Genomic DNA, 26,069 nt, shown 5'->3' on the forward strand with positions numbered 1-26,069 from the left:
CTCTCCCTTAGCAATGCAGCTGAGTGCTTCTGTGCCCTGGCAGCCTTACTTCTGGAAGGGAAGATGGTACATTTTATCACCCTGGGTTGTAAGAATTAGATTAGGTAGTCAACACAAACTAACAAAACATACAGTAAGATGCTCAGTGACTGGTGGAGAGTGTCACAATTGCTGCCTGGTCTCTCCAGGTTCCTCTTCGGGTCCTGTAGAATGACTAATCTAACAGTATGCTAGTTGCTCTTTGTGCATTCATGAGAGCACCCCTCAGCTTGCCCCGGGCATGTACTGCCTCAGTGTTCACTTCTAAGGTTTAAACTTCCTTCCCTAACTGACTGGATCTCTCCTCAGCCGTCCTAGAGAAACCTCTAGAAAAGAAAGCTGGCAGGAATTACGGCCCTCCAGGCAACAGGAAGCTCATCTATTTCATCGACGATATGAACATGCCCGAGGTGGATGCCTATGGGACGGTACAGCCCCACACTGTTATCAGGCAGCACCTAGACTATGGCCACTGGTAAGTGTTTTGGCAGAAGGGTTTCAGGTCGCTCAGCTCACTAGGGGTCACAGCGACAAACTTCCTTCAACTCCAGTGCCACAAGAGGAGGCGCCCAGGGTAAACCCCAGTTCTTGGGGTCCCTATGGTTCTTGGAGTACTCCCTCAGAGCAGTTTTCAGGGCAAAGGAGTACTGAGCTCTCGCCCAAGAAGGAAGCTACGGTTTTCTATGGGACTCATTGCCATGACCTCTAGAGATTGGGAAGGATGGATGTGTTGGAAGAGATGATGAAAAGGGAATTTTGCATTTCATTGGCTGTGTGCTAACAAGCATATGGGAACATACCAAACTGCACTAGACGCACCATTGCTATTTTTCAAATATAAAGCTATGATAGACAATTTTAAAAAGAAAACACTACCTTGAGATTGTATTCTCTGAGACTTCATCTAGCTACAGAGCTGGACTCCCCACTCGCTCCCACTGTGGCGCCCCGCATGGGTGCTCTGATGATAGCAGACACACTCTCGGCTGACCTAGTTGGGCTTGATGTCTTCAGAGCAATGCAGAGTCTCATAGTTTTTCTTACAGCATCTTCGTTTGTAGTAGCAGCCAGTCTACACTGGCCAGGAAAAGGTCAGTGATCTGAAACAGGTCTGTTTCCCTCCTCCTTCTGTAAAGATGGAGTAGGGGAGGGTCGGGGGGGGGGCTCAAGAGAGAAATAAGAGAGGAACCACAGTGATGATGTGCTTCCCAGTCCTTAAAATCTCTGTCAAATGCCATTAGTGCCTTGCCCTCTGTCCCCACATTAGGATTTGAACTACTAAACGCTCTAGGAAACATAGACCAAAGCTAAGCTGTTTAACTTTGCTTAGTAGTCACACATCCTAAGTGGGAGGTAGAAATAAAGTCTGCCCTCTTACTTCCTTTCTTGGCGTGTACTGTCTCCAAAATACCTGTTTCAGAGCCTCTGCTCTCCCCTCGATTCCCAGTGTAACAAAGCTGATGACTTGGGTTTTCTGAGGAAACCGTTGCCAAGTCCATCCTCACTTCTGTAGACCTTGCTCACAGCCTTCCACGCTCCCACGACATCTTCCCTAAAGCATATCTCCTGTGTATTGGTTCCATCGCCTTCTAATCCTGAAGTCTACACTAGCTGTCCCCATCTCTTTGCTGGCTCCTTCATGTCATTGAAACTTCTGTTTTGTTTGTTAATAACTTTCTCCTGCGGCCATGTTCTCTTTCTTCTGTGTGTTACTAAATTTCCACATCTGTTCTTGCTTCCCGCTTAGCTTCCAACTCACTCTTGAATGCATTTGTCTTTGATTTCTGCACCCCTCCACCCAGTTTCTGAACTGTTCCTGAAAACCTCCTAGCTGTTTTTACTGTGGAGTAGGAAGGACCCTGTTGGGGAGGGGTCTTTCTTCTCTCTACATTGCTAATGGAGGAGCGCTGACTTCCATTGCTTTCTGGGCTACCACATCCCCCTGACTTTCTTCTGGCCTGTCAGTCCTCTTCTATGCTTGCCTCCTGGGCTATTTCCATAGATATTGGGTTTCTCTTCTGCTGTCTTGGGTTATTGTTTCTTCTTAGTCTCTCAGTAAGTCTAGGCTTGAATGAGAATGGCCCCCATAGGCTCCTGTGTTTGGTCCCCAGTCGGTGGAACTGTTTAGGGGAAGGATTAGGAGGTGTGGCTTTGATGGAGGGGCAGACACTGAAGTTTCAAAAGACACATGCAAATCCGCATGCACTCTTGCTGCCTCTGGCTGTGGATTAAGATGTGAACTCTCTCTGCTGTGATACTCTCACCCTCTGAAACCATACGTCAAGTTAAACACTGTCTTTTAGAAGTTTCCTTGATTGTGGTTCTTATCCCAGCAAGAGAAAAGAAGTAAGACACAACCCAAGCACATGAATCATGGAACTTGTCCTACTTCACTTTGAGGAAGTGCTACCTGCCTCACCCCCCACATATAACTCTCACTATAAGTTTGGTTTGGCTTGTTTTGTTCAGAGAGAGAGAATACCACTGTGTGACCCAGCCCACCCTCATACTCATGGCTTCCTGCCTCCTGAGTGTCTGGGTTCCAGACAAATACCACCAAAGGTGGCTCACTGGAGGCCTCTCTTTCAGGTATGATCGGAACAAGCTGTCCCTAAAGGAGATCATGAACATACAGTACATCTCCTGTATGAACCCCACTGCAGGCAGCTTTACCATCAACCCAAGGCTTCAGGTAGGAAAGGAGTTGAGCATGGGCGGTGCTTCTGAGTCCGAATGCTATCTATCAGGGCTGATGGCCTTTGACTATCAGTGGTAACTGGCCTTTCCTCTGCCCAGCCTACCAAAGGGGCAAACCAACTTGCATTTCTACGATAAGAGCCCCTAGACTCAGTGTCATGGGATCAAAAACTAGATGAATTCTCAGAGTTCACATGACTCAACTCCCTCATTATTAATATAAGACTTCTAGTAGATGCAATTACCTTTTCAAGGGCATATAGACACAGTGCCAACTCAGATTTAGATTCAGATTCTTTTCCCACTATCCCATGTAGCATCCTTGGCCAAAGCTTTGATGCCATTAGTCTTCCAGTCACTTTGGGTTCAACCTAAATTCAGGTACCGAATCTTTGATTACTGACCCCAATACAGACCAGTGATCTTCACTGGGTGATAAATGATGTCCAACTTATACCTGTCCCATGTTCCTTGTGTCCTTCTGCAGCGTCACTTCAGTGTGTTCGTCCTCTCCTTCCCGGGGGCTGATGCCCTCTCCTCCATTTATAGCACCATCCTGACCCATCACCTGAAGTTTGGAAACTTTCCCACCACCCTGCAGAAATCCATCCCTCCTCTGATCAACCTAGCTGTCACCTTTCACCAGAAAATTGCCACCACGTTCCTGCCCACGGCAATGAAATTCCACTACATCTTCAATCTCAGAGATTTTGCCAATATTTTCCAGGTAAGTTTGTGAGAGGCTATGAAAGCTTGAAGATGGACCATCGGCTTCTGTTCTGAATGAAATAGATGGTGAGTGGCAAATCCGTCTCAACAAAGATGCAAGTTGTATGGGGTTGTGATCATAAATAGGTAAAGAATGTCATGGGCTCCATGAGGAAGATGTCAACAGAAAAGGTTTTATTTTAAAGCTACACTATTTCTCAGCAAAGACAGCCCATTTGGTTCTTTCCTTCCAAAGCTAGCATCAGGGAGACAATGATACATTAGTATCCGAGTGTACTGGGAAGAATAAGGGAAAAGATGGACAAGAAAGTCGAAAGAGAAGAAAGAATGAAAAGGAGCGATGAGAGGAGGAGACGGGAACGAAGAAAAAAGGAAAAAAGGACCAAGGGGGAAAGAAGAGTAATTGCTTAAACCTCTTGATTGTTCATACTCATTGTTTTTATGCTGAAAAGCAATATCTCCCAAACTAAAGTTAGAAGTCCTGTTACAGCCTTCCTAAAATGTCGTTCACCATCTCATATACAGCCTCAATCCTACAAAGTCCAGATTCACTTCCAGAACAAATCTGTTTCAGATATAGTCTAGTCTGGTATTCAACTTGAGATCAACCTGTCACAGCCAGTTAGAGGTCAGACTAGATATATGGTTCGATCCTATCTCAAGAATAACAGAAGCAAAAACCCTACTATCCTGTAAAACTTATGGTGCTGAGGCTCCTGGTGCATGGAAAAGTCTGTGCTTACTCATAATTAGCTCTATGCTTTGAGCATTATTTGAGAGAGATTGCTCATATCATAGACCCATGTTTAAATTCACTGAAATGTGATGGAAACTGGGTATCACTGTCTGCATTTCCTAAATGAAAAGCAAGAGGTAAAAATGTTTGGTCAAATTCACATTGCTCTTCAGTGGCAGTGCCAAAGAAGAACTGGTAACCACCCCTGAACAGAAGCAACCTTGCTTCGCCTCCTGCCTGGACATTTGCCCTGTCATCTAGAAATCTTAAAACTGACTTCTCACCTCAATACATTGCAAAGGATACTGTTTTGGTTGGTTTTATCAAATTGACACAAACCTAGATGTATATGGGAAGAGGGACTCTTTAATTGAGAAAATTCCTCCATAAATTGACCTGTGTTCAAGTCTGGAAGGCATTTTCTTGATTAATAATTGATGAGGGAGGCCCAGGAGGGCTGTGCAGTCCCTGGTCAGATGCTCCTTTGTTGTAATAAGAGAGTAGACTAAACAAGCCGCGGCTCTCCTCCATGGCCTCCTTATTAGTTCCTGGCTTCTGACTTGAGTCCCTGTCCTGACTCCCTCGGGAAAGCTATAAGATGAGAGAAACCCTTTCCTCCCCAACTTGCTTTCAATATGGAGTTTTACCACAATGATAAAAGCCCTAAGACAGACATTATTGCCTCTCTTCAGTAGAGACTTGGAGAAGTTGCTGGCCAGCATGAACTTCTGAGATGTAGATGCTCAGGGACTCAAATCACGAGGTGGTGTCAGCCTAGGTCAGCGGGGTGCGAGCAATGGTGGCAGGTAGTAGAGAGGTAAGAGATGAGACTACAAGATAATTTGGGAACCTGAAGAGGCCCTTGTGAAAGGTTCGGTTTTAGTTTTTATTTGCTGAGCACAGCACTCAGCCTTTCCACCCATTAATCCATCTAATCCTCTCAACAGCCATAGGAAGTCAAACACTGACTACAGTCGGCCTTCTTTAACCTTGAGTTCCACAGAGCTGGATTCAACCAAGTGTGGATTGAAAATACTTTGAAGACTTGAATCTGTACAGAACCGATTGTTTTCTTTCTGATCACTATTTCACTAAGAGTAGAATAAGTAAACTATTTGCCTTATCAACTTCATTAGGGGTTGTACCTAATGTAGAGGTGATTGCAGGTATACAGAAGAATCTGCTTAGGCTATATGCTTGTATTATTGTATTTTATAGCAGTACTGGAGTGTCTGTGGATTATGATGCTCAAGGAGGTCCTGGAACCAGTGTCCTATGGGCCCACAGGGATGTATTTATTTCAATTTAAAAATGACACAGTTGTGAGGTTCCTTGAACATGATCACAGAACTGGTCATTTGTAGCATGTGAGGTCCCAGCTAGAATACTCAACCCTCCTGTGTAGGTAATTTAGAGCCACAAAATGGCTTCAAGAAAGGGGATATTTTATTCCAATCTTGTTTTATGTAATGGATACAGTGTCAAGGAAGAACCAGAAAGGGTAGAAAAGCCAGAATGGAAACCGAGTCTTTTCTTCCCCTGGCTTGTCTTGGCCTAACTCAAGCAACCTGAGTAGCAACTCCTTGGGCTCTCTATCTCAGCCTGGCCTTTTGGCAGCCTGTCAACTGTCACCAAGTTGCCATAGCAATGGATAGTACACCCTCAATGGAGTGCTGCCTCCCTTCAACTCCAGCTACACAGTTCTGCCCATGTCCCACCAACCACACCAAGGGACAGTTTCAAGTTCAGAACTTGACCTCTGCCTCCTGTTTTCTTCCTTCTCAACAGTTTATCTGAAGGCCTGATGGAAGAAATTAGGGGGAGAATTGAACATTCAATAGAAAACATATCCTTCATACAGAACCCAGTTCATTTCAAGCTTTGTATGAACTTCCCTCTCTCCAAATCACAGTAGAATTTAGTAGGGCCTGGTAGCAGAAATCATGAGCTGATTTCCCCTTCTCAGGGCCACACAGAGCAAATTAAGACAGTGCACAGTTTGCACCAGACATGTCCACCCATGCCACGATACTCAATGTAACCTGCACACATCATCCCATCTACTTCAGATAAATTTAGGTTACATATACTACCTAACACAAAACAAATATTATGTAAGTGGTTGTCCTTACTTGTTGTTTAGAGAGTAATGATCAAAAATGTACATATTTGGTACAGACATAATCTTTTCTAAATATTTGTTATCCAAGATTTGTTGAACCCATGGGTGGTCAACCCATAGTTAGGAAAGACATCCTTTTTCTTTTTTTAATCCAATTTTCTTTTTTGATTTTTTATTATTAATGTTTTTAAATTTATTTTATATACTACCCATAGTTTCCTCTCCCTCTCCTCCTCCCATTTCCTCTCCCTACCTCCTTTCTTCCTTCCCCCCATCCACTCCTCAGAAAGGGTAAAGTTTCCCATGGAAGTCAACAAAGTATGGCACATCAAGTTGAGGCAGAACCAAGCCCTTCTCCGCTGCACCAAGACTAAAAGAGATATCCCACCATGGAGAATAGATGCCAAAAAGTCAGCTCATGTGCCAGGGGCACGTCCTGGTCTCACTGTTAGGTGCCCTACAAATGGATCAAGCTACACAACTGTCACCCATATACAGAGGACCTAGGTCAGTCCCATGTAGGCTCCCTGGCTGTTGGTCTGGAGGCTGAGCTCCCACAACCCCAGGGCAGTAGTCTCTGTAGGTTTCCCGTCATGATCTTGATTTCCCCTGATCATCTGCTCCCTCCTCCCTTTCTTCACCTGGACTCCCAGAGCTCAACCCAGTGCTTGGCTATGGATCTCTGCTTCCATTAATTACTGGATGAAGATTCTATGATGACTATTATGCTATTCACCAATCTGATTACCAGAGAAGGCCACTTCAGGCACCCTCTCCACTATTACTAGGAGTCTTAGTTGGGGTCATCCTTGTAGTTCCCTGGGAGTTTTCCTGGCACCAGGTTTCTCCCTAACTCCATAATGGCCCCCTCTATCAAGAAAATCTCTTTCATTGATCTCCCTCCACATCCCTCCCCCAGTCTGAAAAAGCCTGGGATAAAACCGGACTCGCTTGAACTTAGCGGACAATGAGGACTGCTGAGAAGTCAAGAACAATGGCACTGGGTTTTGATCCTACTGCACGTACTGGCTTTGTGGGAGCCTAGGCTGTTTGGATGTTCACCTTACTAGACCTGGATGGAGGTGGGAGGTCCTTGGACTCCCCACAGGGCAGGGAACCCTGACTACTCTTTGGGCTGATGAGAGAAGGGGAGTTGGTTGGGGGAGGGGGAGGGAAATGGGAAGCAGTGGTGGGGAGGAGACAGAAATCTTTAATAAATAAATAATATAAAAAATCCCTCCCCCAACATGGCTATCAGGATACTTCATATTCCCATCCCCCATCTCTCCCTCCCCCATCCACCCTGACCCTAATTTACCCAGGAGATTTCATCTATTCCTCCTTCCCAGGGCAATCTGTGCATCCTCCTTAGGGTCCTCCTTGTTACCTAACATCTCTGGGGCTGTGGATTGTAGCCTGGTCATCTTTTGATTTATATCTAATATTCACTTATGAGTGAGTACATACTGTGTTTGTCTTTCTGGATCTGGGTTACCTCACTCACTATGATTTTTTTCTAGTTCCATTTATTTGTTTGCAAACTTCATGTCATTTTTTTCTCTACTGAGTAATACTCCATTGTGTAAATGGACGACATTTTCTTTTCCATTATTCAGTTGAGGGGCATCTAGGTTGTTTCCAAGTCCTGGTTACTACAAATAATGCTGATATAAATATGGTTGAGCAAGTGTCCTTGTGGTATGATTGAGCATGCTTTTAATATATTCCTAAGATTGGCATCACTGGGTCTTGATTTAGATCGATTCCCAATTTTCTGAGAAACCACCAAACTGATTTTCAAAGTGACTGTACAAGTTTGCACTCCCACCAGCAATGGGGGAGTGTTCTCCTTACTCCACATCCTCTCCAGCATAAGCCGTCATCAGTGTTTTTGATCCTAGCCATTCTGACTGGTGTAAGATGGTATCTCAGAGTCATTTTGATTTGTATTTCCCTGATCACTATGAATGTCGAGCAATTCCTTAAATGTCTTTTGGCCATTTGAGATTTTTCTGTTGAGAATTTTCTGCTTTTATCCGTACCACATTTTTAATTGGATTATTTGGTACTTTGATGTCTAGTTTCTCAAGGACTTTTTCTTAGGCTCAGATTTTCTGTATTCTTATGTTTGAGGATACTTAAGGCTTTTGGAAGTCAAGCCTGGCAGTTGTGCCTTTCTGCGATATTGTTCATCTGCTCATGCTGTGAGACCTAATAACGCGTCTGAGATCCGGTCTACCTGCACTACTTGTTTGTGCATCCTCCATTCTGTTTCCTCTCTCTGCCTTCTTGTAATCTGTGGGGCTTTTGTATGTTTCTGTTGTTTCCTTTTCTCCCTCTTTCAAGATAGACAGTTTTTTCACTATTTATCTAATGAATGTCCTTTCCATCACAGTTTTGTGGAAGTTTGTATTTGTTCAGTTCAATATCTAGACCGTCTGTGAATTGGAGTTCTCTTTATTTTCTTCTGGGTTTACTTAGTCTTATCTGGCCCCGATGTTCCCCATAGTTTTGGCTTTCTATGAAGTTCTGATCGGTTTTCCCATATGCATATAATTTGAGAATTAGACAATGATGTTTGCCTTTGGAGGTTACACTCTTCTGCTTGTCTGAGCAGCCATGAAGCCTGTGCTGACTGCTGTTGGATTTCCATCCCTGTGAGACCCTAGCACAACCCTCTGAGAGCCTCCCTGTGAGTGTGAAGCATGGTTCTCCTCCTTAGTAATCCTTGCATGTGGTTTTCATCCTCCCCACTCCATGAGACAAGACAAGATCATGCGGCAGCTTGGCTCCCCTCTGTCTTTTCCTTTTCCTAACTTTTAGCCATCATCTGTGGTTTGATAAGAGTCTCAAGAAGACAAGTAAATACTAGTTTTTTGGCTCAGATCTCTAGTATTTAACCCCTCCAGTCTTCACTGTCTTAGTCACTCTCTCTGTAACAGCTGAAAATAGGAAGCTTTAAAATTACTTCTGTGTCTTTTCTTGTTGATCTTCGTGGATTGATCCAAGACCAGTCAGTCAACCATTACTAAAACAGAAATCTTGATGAAGGTTGTTGATATGCCACATGTGTGGAAGATTTAATGCTAGCCCACTCTTGTTTCAACAACAATTCGCTTCAGGAGGCTAGAGAGATGCCTCAGTGGTTAAAAGTATGTATTGCTCCAGAGTTCAGGTCCCAACACCCATGTCAGATAGCTCATAGCCTCCCATCAACCCCGGATTAAGGGGATCTGGTGTCTCTGGGCTGTGGGCAAGTACAGTTCTGTCCATATACCCACACTCAGATACACACACATTATTTTTAAATAAAACTTTCAAAGGGAGCATCTGTTGCAAATCTATGTCAGACAGCATTCTAAGCACTGATGATACACTGACAAAAATCCACTCTAATCACAATGAAAGCAGTCTGCTTCCCTCTGAGTGTTGTCGTGAGCTGCAATAAACAAACTTAGAGAGAAATAATCTGAGGAAATAGTGCTTCTATATGGAGATTTACACCAAAACAGCCTGTTGGGTGTATCACTGTTGAACAGGAAAGGGACACCTCAGCTGTCTTCAACAAAGGCATTAAGGAATGGAATCATGAAAGACAAGCACAGGAAATAAACAAGAAATAAACAAAAAGTGTGCAAGATCAGAAAAACAAAATCAAAAGTGGAAAGTAGGCAGCACAGGAAGCAATGATGAGGATGATCACGAAGGAGTGGATTGAAGCAATGTTATGACCAAGTGTTTGTGTTGTATAGATGAGTCTGGGTATTCCCGTAAAACTAACATGGAACCATTAGGTGGCCCCATGTTCTCCAGGACAAGAAAGCAAATAAGAGCGAACAAGGTGATGAGATTAATTAATTAACTAATTAATTAATTGGATAACTATTGTTATTGTTCATTCTGCCTCCGTTTTCTTTTTCTTTTTTTTTTTTTTTTTACTGAAAGCAGATATTCATGTGTTGGCTAACAATAGCAAAGAGAGGTGTCGGAGACTTGAAGAACCAGCACATCTCTATAACACCTAAGAAGGGAACTCAATCGAGATGAACACATTGGTTGCTGACCTGCAAAGGCCAGCTATTCACATCTTATCATCTGTCATTATGCTGACTTTATGCAGTCAATCATTGCCAAAATCAATTCGCAAAAATGAACCGTGTAAAACTGAAACATAACATGTCTCTCCCCACAAACTCCTTCCGAGCAGCCTGAGTGTCCACTCCATTGCAACATACCCTTTAGAGAGATAACCTCAGACACTATCCCAGGTTGGACAAAACGCTCCAGAGCAATGATTCTCAACCTGTGGGCCATGACTTCTTTGGCAAACCTCTATTTCCAAAAACAATTTACATTATGACTCATAACAGTAGTAAAATTATAGTTATGAAGTAGCAATGAAATAATTTTATCCTTCAGGGTCAGCACAACATGAGGAACTGTCCTAAAGGGTCACAGCATTGGGAAGGTTGAGAAGCACTGCTCTAGAACGTTCTCTTCAGTTGCTGTTGTTAACATTGTCTGTTGTCTGATCTCCCGGAAGGGCATTCTCTTCTCCTCCGTGGAATGTGTGAAGTCCACCCAGGACCTAGTAAAGCTCTATCTGCATGAATCAAATCGGGTTTATCGGGATAAGATGGTAGAAGAAAAGGACTTCGAACTTTTTGACAAAATCCAAACAGATTTCCTCAAGAAAAATTTTGATGTAAGTATTGCCTGTGGTGTTTTGGGTTTAAAAAGTCAATAGAATGATGGCCACGTAGATGACCAGCCAAACTTAGTCTACTAACTTCTGGAAAGCCAGAGAATGGGCTAAAAAAAAAAAAAATCATGATTTTGCTCAGTCAAAAAGTGGAGGGCAAGGCGTAGTTTATCCACAGATCTCACACTGAAAGGCTCCCTAGAGAGCATCTGGTTCCCAGGCACATATGATGCTGAGGCCTCTTCCTGCTCCCCAGGTTCATATCTCTGATGGTGTTCAGCATCCTGAGACTGTGAGCTCTCATCTCTCCCGTGGTTGCCATTTTGAAAGTATTAATAACTAGAAACGTTGAGCAGTTCTAAAACAACATTTAGAATGATTTTGGACACTAATGTTTTACATTAATGACTTAATGTGGTTTCCTGTCCAGAAAGCAGAGAGAAGAATGACTGATGATCTCACTAACTCCCCCTCCTCTCTCCCCTCCTCCTTCCTTTACTGTGAAAGAGGGTTTTACTATACAGCTGAAAGGTTCTTGAATTCTCTATGTGTTCAAGTCACTATGAAACCCAGGCTAGCCTTGAACTCTCGATTCTTCTGCCTCCACCTCTTGACAGGTGAGATCACAAGCATGTGCTACCATATGTCCCACATGTGTCCCCCTTTCCGACTATGCCATAGTTTTGTGACTGTGATCCTCAAAACGTGCCCTTCTGAACAGTTTGAAAAGAGCCTTGATGGAAGGAGTAGAGAAGGGCTTCATAGGACCTCTCTCTCTCCCTCTCTCTCTCTCTCTCTCTCTCTCTCTCTCTCTCTCTCTCTCTCTCTCTCTCTCTCTCTCTCTCTCTCTCTCTCTCTCTCTCTCTCTCTGGAAACTCAATGCTGAAGTCTGAAATTATCCTAATTCACAAACCATTTTGTAAATCCATTGCACCCTAACTTGCCTTTGTCAAAAGCTCCTAACTCACAAAATGACTAGAACGTAGAATGTGACTTGCAAAGTTCCGACACCAGGTCACTGGCATTCCCAGTGTCGAAATGTCCCCACAACTACATGGCACTTTCAAGCAGAGCTGCCTGTTTTCTGTACTCTTCTGAATTAAAGATAATCAAACCCTATCCGCATCGCACTATGCTCTCTCTATTCTCAATGAATTATTATTTAACAAGATACCTTAGGCTGGGCAATTTAGACTTGGGTGTATTTGCAGCACAGGTCTAGAAGCTGAAAGTCCAAGATGGGGTGGCCCCATGGTTCGGCCTCTGTGAGGGGACTCGTGATAATAGCAGGTGCAGAGGTAGAAGGGACAGCATGCTGAAGGGGATGGGGTCAATGAACTAGGTTCACTTTTCAATTAATAACACACTCTTGGAAGAGCTGACAGCACATTGCCCGAGATCAGAATCATTAGCTGCAGAGAGCAGTGTCCCAGTGACCTAATCACCTTCCATCTGGCCCCACCTTTTAAAGAACCCAGTGTGCATCACACAGCCAACTAGGGATCCAGCTGTCAACATGTAAACCTTCAGGGAGCAACCCAATCTACACTGCAGCACCCACTCTGCGTCAGCTCCGTATTTCCTCCTGGTAAGACCCTGTGCAGACCTCTGAGGATGCCATAAGCCATCCCAGTCCAAATGGCCAACTTCTGGGTGCAGAGAGGAACTGTTAAGTAGCTTATTTTCAGCCGGCTGTCCGGCTGATAAACACCCTCACTTTCACTTCCTTCATCATGTTCATAGAGCCTGCCGTCCATATCTCTCACATCTTAGATGCCCCCCTGTGAGTACTTCAGAGTTAGCCTGTTTGTGTACCTATAGTTAAATTTGCAAGCAAGCTTTGTTTTCCTGAGCTGGTCTGAGCCAGACCTTTAAAGTCATAAGACTCAGTGCTTGAAGTTGAGCTCCTTATGTGCGTTTGATTTGAGAAACGCACATCATTTGATCAGAGACCAAACTATAGTTCACACAGCCATTATTCTTGCAACGCCTGTGAAGACAGCTGAAGTCCCTTGTCTGTCAGTATCCTAGCACTGGGATCAGTACCAAAGTTACCAAATTCATCACAAAGTGATTCGGCCCTTTTGTTAAAGCCTGGCTTGTAGCTCAGACTGACATAGTGTCACTATTAAATACGCTTTATTATATATTAGATTCACCGTATTGGGGGAAGAGCATCCTTTGTCCCTCCTACACAACACAGCTCTGATCATTCAACTGCAGACTTGTTCTGTTCATCAAAGAATCTTTGTAGATGAGGCTTTTCAAAATTGCACCTTCCTTTCTCTCCTGAGAGATCCTTAGTGTAAATCAGCACCCATCAGAATCAACCCGGAATGTTAGCTTGTTCTCAAGATGGACCAAGATGTTGCTGCATGCCTTTCCTGTGCTTTCTTATTTGTTTTTATTTAATTTAACCCCCTGCTGCAAGGGGGTTCTGCCTGCACGTATGTCTGTGTACCATGTTCATGCCCAGTGTCCTTTGGAGGCTGAAAGAGGGCATTGGATCTGCTGGAACTGGAGTTACAGATGGTTGTGAGCCTCCATGTGGGTGCTTGGAATCAAACCTGAATCCTCTTGAAGGGCATCCAGTGTTCTTAACCACCGAGCTATTTCTCCAGAGCTGTCTTTGTTAGGGAAACCATTACTGTGATGAAATACCATGACCAAAGCAACTTGGGAAAGACAGGGTTTATTTTATTCACAGTTTCATGTAATGATTAATCATCAAAAGCACCGAGGGCAGGAACTCAAGAACGGCAGGAAGTTGGAGGCAGAAGCTGATGCAAAGGCCATGGAGGGGTGCTGCATACTGACTTGCTCCCCATAGTTTGCTCAGTCTGCTTTATTACAGAACCCAGGACCACCAGTCCAGAAGTGGCCCCACCCACAGTGGGCTGGACCTCCCACATCAATCACTAATTAAGAAAATCCCCTACTGGCTTGTATCTTCTCAACTAGGGCTCCTTTCTCTCTGATGACTCTAGCTTGTATCAAGTTGTCATAAAACAAGCCAGCACATGGTCTAGAGAGATGGCTCAGAGATTAAGAGCACTGACTACTCTTGCAGAGGTCCTGAGTTCAGTTCCCAGCAGCCACATCGTGACTCACAACCATCTATAATGAGAGCCAGCACCCTCTTTTGGTTTGCAGGCATACATACCGACAGAACACTATACATGCAAAATAAATCTTTAAATTTTTTTTAAAAGAACAGAACTAGCCAGCACAGTCTCCTATTGTGTCCTCTTACACTAGAAAAAGTAATTCTTTTGCATTTCATTCAACCTGACCAGATGTCTAAGCAATTGTTGTTACAATCAACAAGGCTAGAATAGGTTAGGGTTTTCTATGGCCCTGAAAAGACCCTCAAAAATCAGGATGAATCTGATAGTCAATCTTCCAGCCCTTTGTCTTATGCTCAGACAGCAGGCCTGGTTTCTCGGTGTGTGGTTTGCCTGCTCACTTTCCCCTCCACTGTGTCTGGTGCATCTTGCCCAGGGAGTTTCTAAGGCTAACACTGCTGACTTAGTTCTCCTGGCAGTGGCCCCTATTGGTTATCTGTTTCCCATAAGGATTTCCTTGTCTGAATTGTAGAAAGCCTTCCTGGGGCACATCACTTCCATAGCATTTCTTCCCACAGGAAGTCTCAGGTATCTAGATTATTAAAAAGCCAATAAAATGCTATTGTGTCCTCTAATGTAAACTAACAATAGCAGCCTCCAAAATGCTTACAGAATATGTTTATAGTGAAGAAATAAATGAAGAGTTGTATCTGCTTAATTAATCAAATTGTACTAGTCATTACGTGACATGGTAATGTTTGTCCTGTGGCAAGATTTGACAAATGGTAAGACAGAATCCTTATGAAAGTTTTGTAAACAGAGCATTCCGCTCTAAATGTTTTAATATTATGAGCAACCTTATATATAAACCAGCAAACTAAGGAGAGGAGCTACTAGAATATTCTTCAGAAACCAAGTCCTCTCTAGGGGTGGAGCCAACCTCACAGGAGACAGGAAGCATGCTTTATGACCATGCAGCAGGCTAGAGAATAAGAACCATCAAAATGAGCGTAGAGTAAGTGAGGCCACTGGGCAATGTTCGCTTGTATCCAACGTTGCCAAAGGAAGTCCGGTCTAGAGAAATCCACCTGTGTCCTCATCCCCTCTTTTGAAAACAAAAATATTCTTTCTTTTTTTCTTTTTGATTTTTCAAGACAGGGTTTCTCTGTAGCTTTGGAGCCTGTCCTGGAACTAGCTCTTATACGCCAGGTTGGCCTCAAACTCACAGAGATCTGCCTGCCTCTGCCTCTGCCTCCTGAGTGCTGGGATTAAAGGCGTGCGCCACCACCACCTGGCAAAAAACAAAAATATTTTTACAGTGCTTTAAAGATGAATTCTTCCCATTTTCCACTTCCCACCTTTATTCTCTAAAGATTAATAAACAAAGTTTATGAGTTCCTAGATTCGGTAAATCCAGAGTAAAAGTCCACCTCCTAGGGAAGTGCCAAAGCGGAAGTGTTAGAAGTGGTTCTGGGGCTCATTTTTCATGTAGCATGTAGAAAAAGCAGTCAGGCTGGTGTCTCCTCCATATGTGGCACCAGACAAGAATCTACAAAAGTTCCACCCCTGTGTCTTCTCACCAGGATGCTGAAGAGATGCTGCGGCAGACTCAAAGCCTGAACATGTATTGTCACTTTGCAAATGGCATTGGTGAGCCCAAATACATGCCCGTGCAATCATGGGAGCTTCTGAGCCAGACTCTGGTGGAGGCTCTGGAGAGCCACAATGATGTGAATTCTGTGATGGACCTGGTTCTCTTTGAGGACGCTGTGCACCACATGTGAGTGAGCATCTCTTCCTTGCGTCTCTTCAGTGGCTTCTCCTTCCCAGGGCCAGGGGTCTTATTTTCTAGAGTTTTTAAATTAGTTCTTTGAGAATTTCTTGCAATGTATTTTGACCAGATTCCCCAACTCAATGCAGAACAATCCCATTAAGCCAGAAGTCAGCCCCTGTTATCCCTCAGTGAGGGTCGAAAGCTCAGCTTTGGCAGAATTGGATTTACTTCCGCATTCACATTTACTATACCTTTCCATAATCACAGCAATGCCAAGAGATTTGAGATCATAAAAGAGGCACCAGGACCCCTACGTATGCGCGCGCACACACACATGTGCACACACACACGCACTCACCTTTTCCAAAAATACATGTATTTCCAAACCTGAATATTACTATGCATGCTCGTCCTACCTAGTGAGTCTCTGCAATAGTCACCAGCATACCCAGATAACTTACACTCACACAGTGTGCCTCCTATCTAGCCCTTATATTGTCCAGTCTTTGTGCTACTTAGTACCTACTTACTCTTGGTGCCTTCAATCCTGCCCAAGGTTCCCAGGGTTTCCACTGCTAAATTCTGACTGAAGCACGGCTGGCCTGTGTTGACACGAAGCTGTTTGCCTTCCCCACCTATCCCATGAACCCCAGAACTCAGAGAGGGACAAGCTCCTTATCCTCACCCTCACCACAATGCCACATTTAAACCTTTTCTCCCTTTTAAAGGATGTATTTGTGTTTATGTCTTGTGTATATAAGTTTGTTGCCTGTATGTAAGTACGTATGTATGTGTGTATGCTATGTCCAGGCCTGGTACCTGTAGGGGCTAGAAGAGGACATCAGATCCCTTGGAACTGGGATTATAAGTGGTTGTGAGCCACCAAGCAGGTGCTGGAAACCAAATCCAGGGCCTCTGCAAAAGTAGTAAGTGCTCTTAACCCAGAGCCATCTCTTTAGCCCCACCACCACCACCACCGCCCATTTCTCTTCCTGACCTTTGGAAGACCCAGTCATTCTGAAGCACAGGCTCTCTATTCTCACATTCCTGCTTTCTCCTTGTCAATGTCTGCTGATGTCCGGTCACCTCACATCAGTTAGCACCTGGTGACCTTCTCCTTACCATGACTTGACTTATTCCTGACTCCTAGCCCTGGTCTTTCTGTTCCCTGGCATCTTTGACTTCTGTGACCTTGGTTACATGCCCAGACCCTCAAATATATACTCTTCCCCACCATGTCTACTATCTGTGATGAACTCACTTCCAGAGTCTGAAGTACAAGCATCTTTGTGAGGCACGTGTCCATTTTTCCCTTCTACCAGCCTCCCAAGCCCTGGCTATTCTTCAACTCCATCCAAAACGTCCATTTATGGGCTGAGTGCTTTATCATATTCCCATTTCCCTTTCCCTGCCATATCTTCTTGGTTAACTGATGGTTATCCCAGTCCAGGCTGCCCTAACTCTCCTGTCGGTGTGTCTATGGTACCAAACACAACTCTAGTTAGACCACACCATCTCCTATACCATCCATCTTTCAAATGTTGAAGAAAATCCCCCAAACATGATAGCTAGTGTTCCTTCATATTTATAGTCAGACAAATCAGGCAGATGCTAAATGTGGCCTGAAATCCTCCCCCTCAGCTCTGGGAACTGTATTCCCTCTACCGTCCTGAGATAACTACAGATACACAATTGTCCTCTCCTCTCAAACTCTCAACAGTCCTGCCCTGTCTTCAGTTACAGCTGGAGAATGCACTCTCCTTTTCCTGAGATTAAAAAAAAAGTGACTAGTTTTCTCCTCAACAAGTTCTTCTTGCCACGTGAGCAAATCACTGTAACCGTCCCAGACCTACCTCCTCCCAAGGTTAAATGCTATGGCCAGGTCCACACCTCATGTTTCTTGGTCAGATGCTGCATCCCTCATGACGTTCCACTTTGTCTAACACTCATCCATCCATCCACCATCTAACATGTGCTTGTAGATAAGATGACGTCTACACAGCTACCCTGACACAGCTTCTGGGAAGCATCCTGGCCTCTCTTTCTGGAAGCCCCTCAGCGGACTTCCTAGTTCACCATGCCAGCAGGCTCTGCTCAGCCCTTGCTGAGGCTTTACACTAGATCGTAGTCATCATCCAATTTCCTCTTTGTTTTTCCTCCTCTTCCTCCATGTTTTCAGCATGTTCTTGCTGTCCAGTTAGAATCACATCAATTATTAATCACACAGACCTTAATATGTACTGCTTTTGTTCTCCAAAAGTCTTTTCGTCCTCCAGGGTAAGAGATAGAGATAGGAAGAGAGAGAGAGAGAGAGAGAGAGAGAGAGAGAGAGAGAGAGAGAGAGAGAGAGAGAAGAATGTGTGTGTGTCTTCAAAGAAGCAGCTTCCTCCAGCTGCGCTTAGGGGCATCTTTAGCTTTTGTTTTTAATCTCTCAGAAATTCAGTAATGGGCTTAACGCAGACAGTCTTGGTTTTCCAGCCCAGGCTCCTCCAGAATATTGATCTTCTTTTTTAAATTTTGTGATTTAAATTCAGAGTCCCTTGCCCTTGTCAGAGGTTGCTAATGAAGCCGCAGCTGGAGTCTAATGCTGCCAGCTGCAGATGGACCCATTCTAACTCAGAAACTTCATCACTAGCGATGCATTTCCCATCTAGATATCAAGTAACCCAGCCCGTGCTATGCTGAATACCAGCCTACAAGAACAGAACTGGGTACCAAGTAGCCCGGAGACCCAGTTGTACCCCAATTCCTCCAAGCCTGCCTCTCTTCTCCTCCAGCGATCCATTCTGGTCCCCACTTTTCCTGAATGAGAAGATGAGGCCTGGCTGCTGGGCATTCTTTCATCATGTACCAATTCAGATGCAGAAAAAACAATCCCCTGCACAGAGCATCGTGGAAAATTACAGGCAGCGCCTTAACCGTGATACCGAGTGCAAACACTGGGTTTTGTTTCAACTTAATAAAACTATATTGGATAGCTTCAATGTGCTCGCTCTGTAATGGATACAAAATGAACATGTACACTCTTTAGGCATGTGGGAATGATAGTTTAATAAGAAGGCGAGAGAAGGGTAAATCTAGCTGATAATGACAGAGCACTAAGCGCCACAATTAAATAAGTGGAGTGAAAAGGGAAACTAATAAAAGAAGTAAATGCAAGCCAATAAATAACTCCTGAATATTTAGGCAGACAAGCCTTAACCACGCAGAATGCAGTGGCATATGGTTTTAAGTCCCAAATAGTTCTCTATGTCAAAGGCGTGGAAGGAAGGCGAAAAGGGGTAAAAGTGAGAAATTGAAGGGTACTCAGAGTGTGCATGAAAGGATCTTACAAGTTTAGAAGGGAGCCTTGGTTGAAAAAAAACACAAACAGAAAATGCACAAATGAAAAACATCATGATACATATACCCAAAAAGTATTCAATGCCCTAGAAATCCAAATTCAAATCAAAACTCTAATATTTAGTTTTTGAAACTGTCAAATACATGTGTGTGTGTATATAATAAATATATACATACATAAATGGGGGTCCCTGCCACTGCATGCGCTCAAGGGGTTGTTAATACACAAATACTCAGGCTAGGGTTTCCGTCCCAACAGCAAATAGGCTCCCCAGGAAAGATGAGGCAATGAGGACCCACAGTTTCTTGCGCTGATCATGATCAAGACATAACATGTAACTGCACATGCATGCATATTTTGTTAACATGCCAAACCCCAACCTCCAAAGCCTCTTCCAAGCCCCACCCCCACACTGAGGTTAGCCATTGTTAACCATTGTTTGTTTTGAATACCAAGTCGCATTATTAACATAGAGCAGGGATGCAGGAGTATAGTGTGTATAATCCAATCTCAAATGGATCCTCTGCTTCTTGACCGGAAGTACATCACCCAAATTATAATTCTCATGCTCTTCATCCAAAGATCACCACCACCAGAGTGCACCAACTTACACTGCAACACAGTAAATACAGCTCGGTATGCTCCTGCCCTCAGTGAGCTTTTGAGTCAGTTGTTTTACTTAAGCAGAGCGCAGATGGGCACCACCATTCTGAGGAGCTTTTCTTTTTTTCATTAAATTTCCAGAGCCATTAAAAAAATGCCTTACTGTTTGGCTCAGCAATTTTATATCTAGGTAACTCACCCCCAAAGAAATGATTAGAGATATAAAATACAAACAAAATGTTATAACACATTATTTGGAACTGGAGATGTTGGAAACTGCCTAAGTATCCAATAGTAGGGTATTTCACACAAGCAAGTTATCATGTTTTTATTATCAATACAATATTGATATCCTATATGGTAGTGTTCCACCATCAAAGGCATAGTTTAGCAGATTGCTTAAAGGCTCAGAGAAAACAACACAATCTACTGCTAAATGAAAAACTGGTCTCAAGATGTTATATTCAGTGTTTAGGAGCTGGCTTGGTGGTTGAGAGCCACTTGTCATTGTGGGGACAGGGATGTGATCACCGGGACTGGAAACAAATAAACGAAACACTGTGTTCACACATAAACTGTCCTCAAATTTTAAAAGCTACAGCATAAAAATGCATTGACATTTCAGATGTAATAACCAAATATATATTCACAGACGTCCAGACGCACTAGACTGGAAGGCCATAAAATTAATGTCAGTAGGATTTATTGCTAGACAATAGAATTTGGGTTTTTTCCTATGTTTTCTATATTTCGTATAATAAGAAGCTGTTAGGTGCCTTCTATAAGATCCACTGCTGGTGGAGATTAATGGAAGGTTGGCATGACAGCCTGGAGGAGGCTTTTGGTGTGTTCTTTGAGGAAGGTTGCTGGTGTGTCCTTTGAGAAAGGCCTCTTGGGTTGGGGATGGCTTCATCTGGAGGTGATGATCTAAGCCAAGAGGAAACCTGATATTCTCCCATTGCTGGGGTAGAGAAATGGTTACTGGCAGCACTAAGATTTTAGAGGAGAAGAATCCAGAACCCAAGGTAGTGAGTGCCTTGCAGATTGGCATCCAGCATCTGCAAATATCCATCGTTTGCACATGGACATCCAGGAAGGATTAGAGGACGGAGATTCAAGCTTGGACTCCCCACTTTGTTCCAATTGCTTTAACTTTGTCCCCCTTCTTCTAAGACAGACAGACACTTCCAGCCTTGCCTCACCTGTTCTACCCTTCTCTGATTATTTTTCCAATAGGATATTTTCTACTTTTCTTCTTTTTCATGATCCCGCTTTTATCCAAAGTCACAAATAGGTAAGAAAGAGGGAATTGGGACAAAGGTAGGTTCCATGAGAAGAAAAGCATGCTGCATCCCTCTCCAGCCTCATCACTCACCCTCCAGGTCTGTCAACCTGCCCTGGACTTTTCTATGGTCTCACTTGTTCCCTGGGGCCTCTGGCTTTAGGTAAAACAGTGACAATTACAGTACACTTGGGCAGGAGAAGGATACCAAGTTTGAGGGAAAGCCATGACAGTTCCCCAGAGTTCACTTGTGCCTCCAAGAGAGGCTCCACCCTTTATGCCCTTCACGCTTCTCACTGTGGACAGTGGCCTCTGGCATGTGCTTCTGCTTACTCCCCTTCAGTTGTCACATCAACCGAATCCTGGAGTCCCCTCGAGGAAATGCCCTGCTGGTTGGCGTTGGTGGGAGTGGCAAGCAGAGTCTGACGAGGCTGGCAGCTTTTATCAGCTCCATGGACGTGTTCCAGATCACCCTGCGCAAAGGTTATCAAATCCCCGACTTCAAGGTAAGTTTGGCCACTGTGGGAGGAGACCCCACCTCTCTCTAGCCACCTACAATCCTTGCCATCTTTCTTTGGTTCTCTACATCCCCTACCCAGACCCTCCCATTCAATGCCTTTTACATCAGTGTACCCCTACTCTTGCCTCCCATTCAATGCCTGTTACATCAGTGTACCCCTACTCTTGCCCAATCTGTAACAAGTTTAGCAAACAACTTGCTAGCTGCTCTAGTAGACTTGGGAAGGATTCAGACAGTCTGGCCTAGTTTTAAAAGAAATGCATATTTGAAGAGAGAGAGGGAATAACCACTGCCTCTGGGACCTTAGTGACATTTCCTGGTTTCAGAGAGAAGCCATGGTCTCTGCTCTGGACAATGAAGAGAGGCAGTATACACAACTTTCAAAGGTCATTTGTCCAGCTGCCTCTTGTATCCCCAGCCACAACCATGTCACTGCAGAAAGTCACAGTATAAGTTCTATCAAGAACTGTCCTTAGTATTCCTGGAAGAGCTCCAGCCAGCACTGAGCCAGACCTACGTGCCTGCCCTCAGCATCCCTCAGGCAGTGAAGAAAGCAGTAGATGCTCCCTTTTGCTCTGAAGCCACAGCCCAGTTTGTCAACACTGGCTGCATACAGGTTCAGTGTGGTCTTTCTTCCGTGTTTCTAAAGACAAGTTAGTGACATGGGAAATGGGCATTTACAGAATGGGTTATGCTAAATCTTGGCTATGGACCAGAATCTCTGAGAATAATGCTGATGTCTGCCTTCCTCCCCCAAGCCGTTCCAATTTAGCTTGTTTGGGGAACTACCTGGGCATCGGGAATACTCAACGGATCCTCTAGAGCAGTGGTTCTCAACCTTCCTAATGCTGCGACCCCTTAAGACAGTAACTCATGTGGTGGTGACTGACCCCCAACCATAAAATTATTTTTGTTGCTATTTAATATCTGTAATTTTGCTACTGTTATGAATTGTAATGTACATATCTGTGTTTTTCAATGGTCTTAAGCACTCCCTGTGGAAGGGTGGTTGGACCCCCAAAAGAATCATGACTCGGGCCTTGAGAACTACTGCTCTAGGCAATTCTAATGAGAATTGAGAAACACTGTCTTAGATCATAAGTATAGGATAAGAAACATTAATCCAAAAAGCAGCCAGTTGCCTTTGCGGAATTATTTGAACACTACAGAAGTCCTACAGTAGAAGAATGAGTGAGGCTGTTAGAAAATCAGTTCTGAAGGGCACTGGAGAGAATGAAACATAGTAGGATGCAGGTAAACTTTGTAAGGTTATTTGACAAGGAGCCAAGACTGTTTACACTGGATAAATCCAGGGCTTGGCATCTTAGCCCCAGATTTCATCCATCTTCAGCTTTGTCCAGGTTTCCCATGGGTGGTTTATATTTGCACCTATGTGTGCATTCTCCGGCACATGTTTTTCAATGAAAGTCTTTCTCCAGAGCTAGTCATAAGGGCACAAAGTGTTGCTGGTATGAGATACATTTGTCCCCATATAGGTAGCCTCCAGTACATGACTTTGAGAGCCTGCCTTCTGGAGCAAGTCATTCTCTTACTTGATGACATTAGTAAACTAGATGAGCAACGACCATATCTGTCCTTTGGAAAGGACCACCTCGGTTACCTTTCTGCAGTAGCCGGCAACAGTGCATGGGCAGCTGGTGGTATGACTTAAGACCCCACTACGTGGTCTTAACTACTTACCTCTGTTGAACTGACACCTAGAAATGTGACCCATTTCCCCACCTCTTACTGAAAAGCAGCACTCCTCATACCTCTTATTGTCAGCTTGCTTTGTTTCCAACTGACGTAGATAAGAAAATGCTTCCACTCCTAAAGAGTGAGTTGCCGATCTCTTCTGAGGAATCTTTGACTTTGATGATCTTGCAGGTGGACCTGGCCAGCCTATGTCTGAAAGCTGGGGTGAAAAATCTCAGCACAGTGTTTCTCATGACTGATGCCCACGTGGCTGATGAGAGGTTCCTGGTGCTCGTCAATGACCTCCTGGCATCTGGTAAGGAAGTGCTCGCATGTGAAGACCTCTGACAAGGCCGGAGTTGCTTAAAGATGGGGAGAGGTGTTGTCTGAGGTCAGGAAAGTCAACTCGTAAGCACCAGTGAAGGACTGATTTGTCAAAGGACTTCTTCCCAGGGCTGCTGCAGCTTACAGCTCCTCTGGTTTGTAGGGTCTATTTTCATTGCGGATTAAAGAATAATTTTGAGACTCTTCGCTGGATAAGATCTGATCAAGGGAAGAGCGGTTAAGGGTCTGAAAATTTTCTAAGTTGGGAGAGTAGGTGCTGTTTCCTTAGAATACCCATGAGAAAGAGAAAGGGGAGCATCTGTGAGTCTTCAGAGTGGTTAGACGCTGGGAGAAGACAGAGGGAGAGATGTGCTGACACCACGGGGGGAGATCAAGTGGGTCAGCCAGGGTTTGATGACAGAAAGTGGAGGCGGCAACAGACAAAGCAATTTCCATGTAACTGTCCTGAGTCCCCATGAGGTCCCCATGAACTGCCAAGCACCCCACAACTGAGCAAGGAGAAAGCTTAGTTCTTGCAACTTTGTTGTTCTTCCTTATGTAGGAGCTCAGGATTTACATAAGGTATTCTAAAAACAATGATGTATGTTTAAAGACATGTACATGGCCACATGAAAAAATTAAGGACACAAACAACCCAATGTAGCTGATCGATGTTGCATATGACAAGAGGTTATGCACTTGCATAAATATGTATTCATTTCGATCAAAGAGAATATGCATTCCTAGAGCTTACATCAAACATACTTGTAAACCACCTTTTCACCTGGGTCTAGAGAACATTCAGCATACAGATGTCCCTAAACAAAATTCCCACCTCAGTTCCCTGTACTTCAAAAGCCCATTCCTCCCTCCAGGACCCAGCCCGGCTTCATTTCATAGCCCTCACTCTAAGGACTATGACCGCAGGACATTTCTCTGCCATTTCTCCTACATCATAAATGGTGCGTTTCAGGATGACATGACTGCTTCCAAGTCACTGTCTTCTTCACATCATATACATATAGCGTTGCCTCCTGCAGTATACGACAGTTGTTCCACAAAGAGCCCCTGGCTTCTCACCCAGACCATGTGCAAATGGATTCCGTAATGGCTAATTTCGAGCGAGGATCTCGGTCCTGGATTCCTCACTATCTGGCTTCCAGCGTAACACTCATTTCTTTCCCTCTTGATCCTGCCTACACTGGCTTTATATCCAAGAGTTTTCCTGCCAACTTATACACTTTTTCTCCTCCGACCACAGCTGTTCCCCTTCTTAAATACTGTCTTTAACACCTTACTGTAGCGTTTAACCTGGGGTGTCACCGCACCTTTTGCGATGGTATTAGATGAGGGAGGGATCCAACTCTCCTCCCACCCCGAAGCTTTCCTAAAACCCAATCTCTAAAACAACTGAGAGAGTAAAAGCGACTTTCCAAAACTTAACAGCTTTGGAGATGTCGGGCCTGGTGCCAACTTCCGCCTGTATTTCATTTGGCGTCAATCCAGCCAGGTCACCTTCTCCTAAAACAACCATCTGAGACACTGACATCGTTCGACTTTAGCCAATTGGAGTTTCGTTGCTCAATGAAGTACTTTTAATTTCTTTCATTTTAAAGACAAGTCTGTTGAAGTGCAGAGGAATTTCTGGAGCCTTCCCAATAAAAATGCAGCCAGCCTGCTCAGGAGCCATCGGGTGCATGGATTCCCCTCCAGGGCGCAGTTTTCCAAAGAGTGTGCTCTGTGTATGTGTATTAACATGGGGAAGCAGGTTGGATTTTGTTTGTTGTTATTTTTTTTCTTTAATACCCTCCCCATTAACTTAACAACGTCAACAGAGTGGACCAGAATGTATCTTCTACTTTTCACATTCAAATAAATAATTTCTGTCTGGAAAGCAACTGGATGCCCGTCCAGGGGATTCGATGCCAGGCCACAGGGGATTCTAAAACATCTCTCAGTGACCCTTCAGTTTCGCGAGGCTATGCTATCATTCCGCTGTTGGAATTCAAGGGAGAAGAGGCAACTATACCTTGTGATCTAAGGTCAGAATTTTGGGGCTCTAGATAAAGGGAGAAATCTGCCACAGTGAAAGGCTGGGTTGTGAAAGTCTTTCCCAGACCTGATGCCTTGGGTGCTCCAGCCAATAATTCAGTGCATCGTAGTAGTTAGCTGCAAGTCAGGATGGTTGTAACATGCAATGAGTGTATGCTACTGGTTCCCCCTCCCCTAAAACCTCTGTCCCAAAGAGTCAGTAACCCCATGCCGTAAGCTATGGTGTTTCCTCCCACACACTTTCAGTTCTTGGTACTATGGCAGCACTGTCAAAGTCAAGCCATGGTGACAATGCCAAAAGAAAACTGAAAGAAGAAAAACCTAAATGATCAATCTCTTGTTTTCCTCTTGTGTTCTAAACTCTGTGTCCATGATTTCCTCCCTGT

The 26,069-nt window shown here is 44.1% G+C and overlaps 1 protein-coding gene across 1 annotated transcript in view; it reads left to right on the forward strand.

Annotated features, from left to right (window-relative positions):
- Nucleotides 1-26,069, forward strand: part of Dnah9 (dynein axonemal heavy chain 9) — a 333,793-nt gene that overhangs the window by 159,721 nt on the left and 148,003 nt on the right. The window contains exons 39-45 of the mRNA XM_005349858.2: nt 349-514; nt 2,629-2,731; nt 3,224-3,463; nt 10,867-11,028; nt 15,674-15,870; nt 21,436-21,598; nt 23,500-23,623. Of these exons, the coding sequence (XP_005349915.1) occupies nt 349-514; nt 2,629-2,731; nt 3,224-3,463; nt 10,867-11,028; nt 15,674-15,870; nt 21,436-21,598; nt 23,500-23,623 (1,155 nt within the window). The remainder of the gene's footprint in view (nt 1-348; nt 515-2,628; nt 2,732-3,223; nt 3,464-10,866; nt 11,029-15,673; nt 15,871-21,435; nt 21,599-23,499; nt 23,624-26,069) is intronic.

This window comes from Microtus ochrogaster, chromosome 7 (genome assembly GCF_000317375.1).
Source record: "Microtus ochrogaster isolate Prairie Vole_2 chromosome 7, MicOch1.0, whole genome shotgun sequence".
In the NCBI taxonomy this organism is placed as follows: domain Eukaryota; kingdom Metazoa; phylum Chordata; class Mammalia; order Rodentia; family Cricetidae; genus Microtus; species Microtus ochrogaster.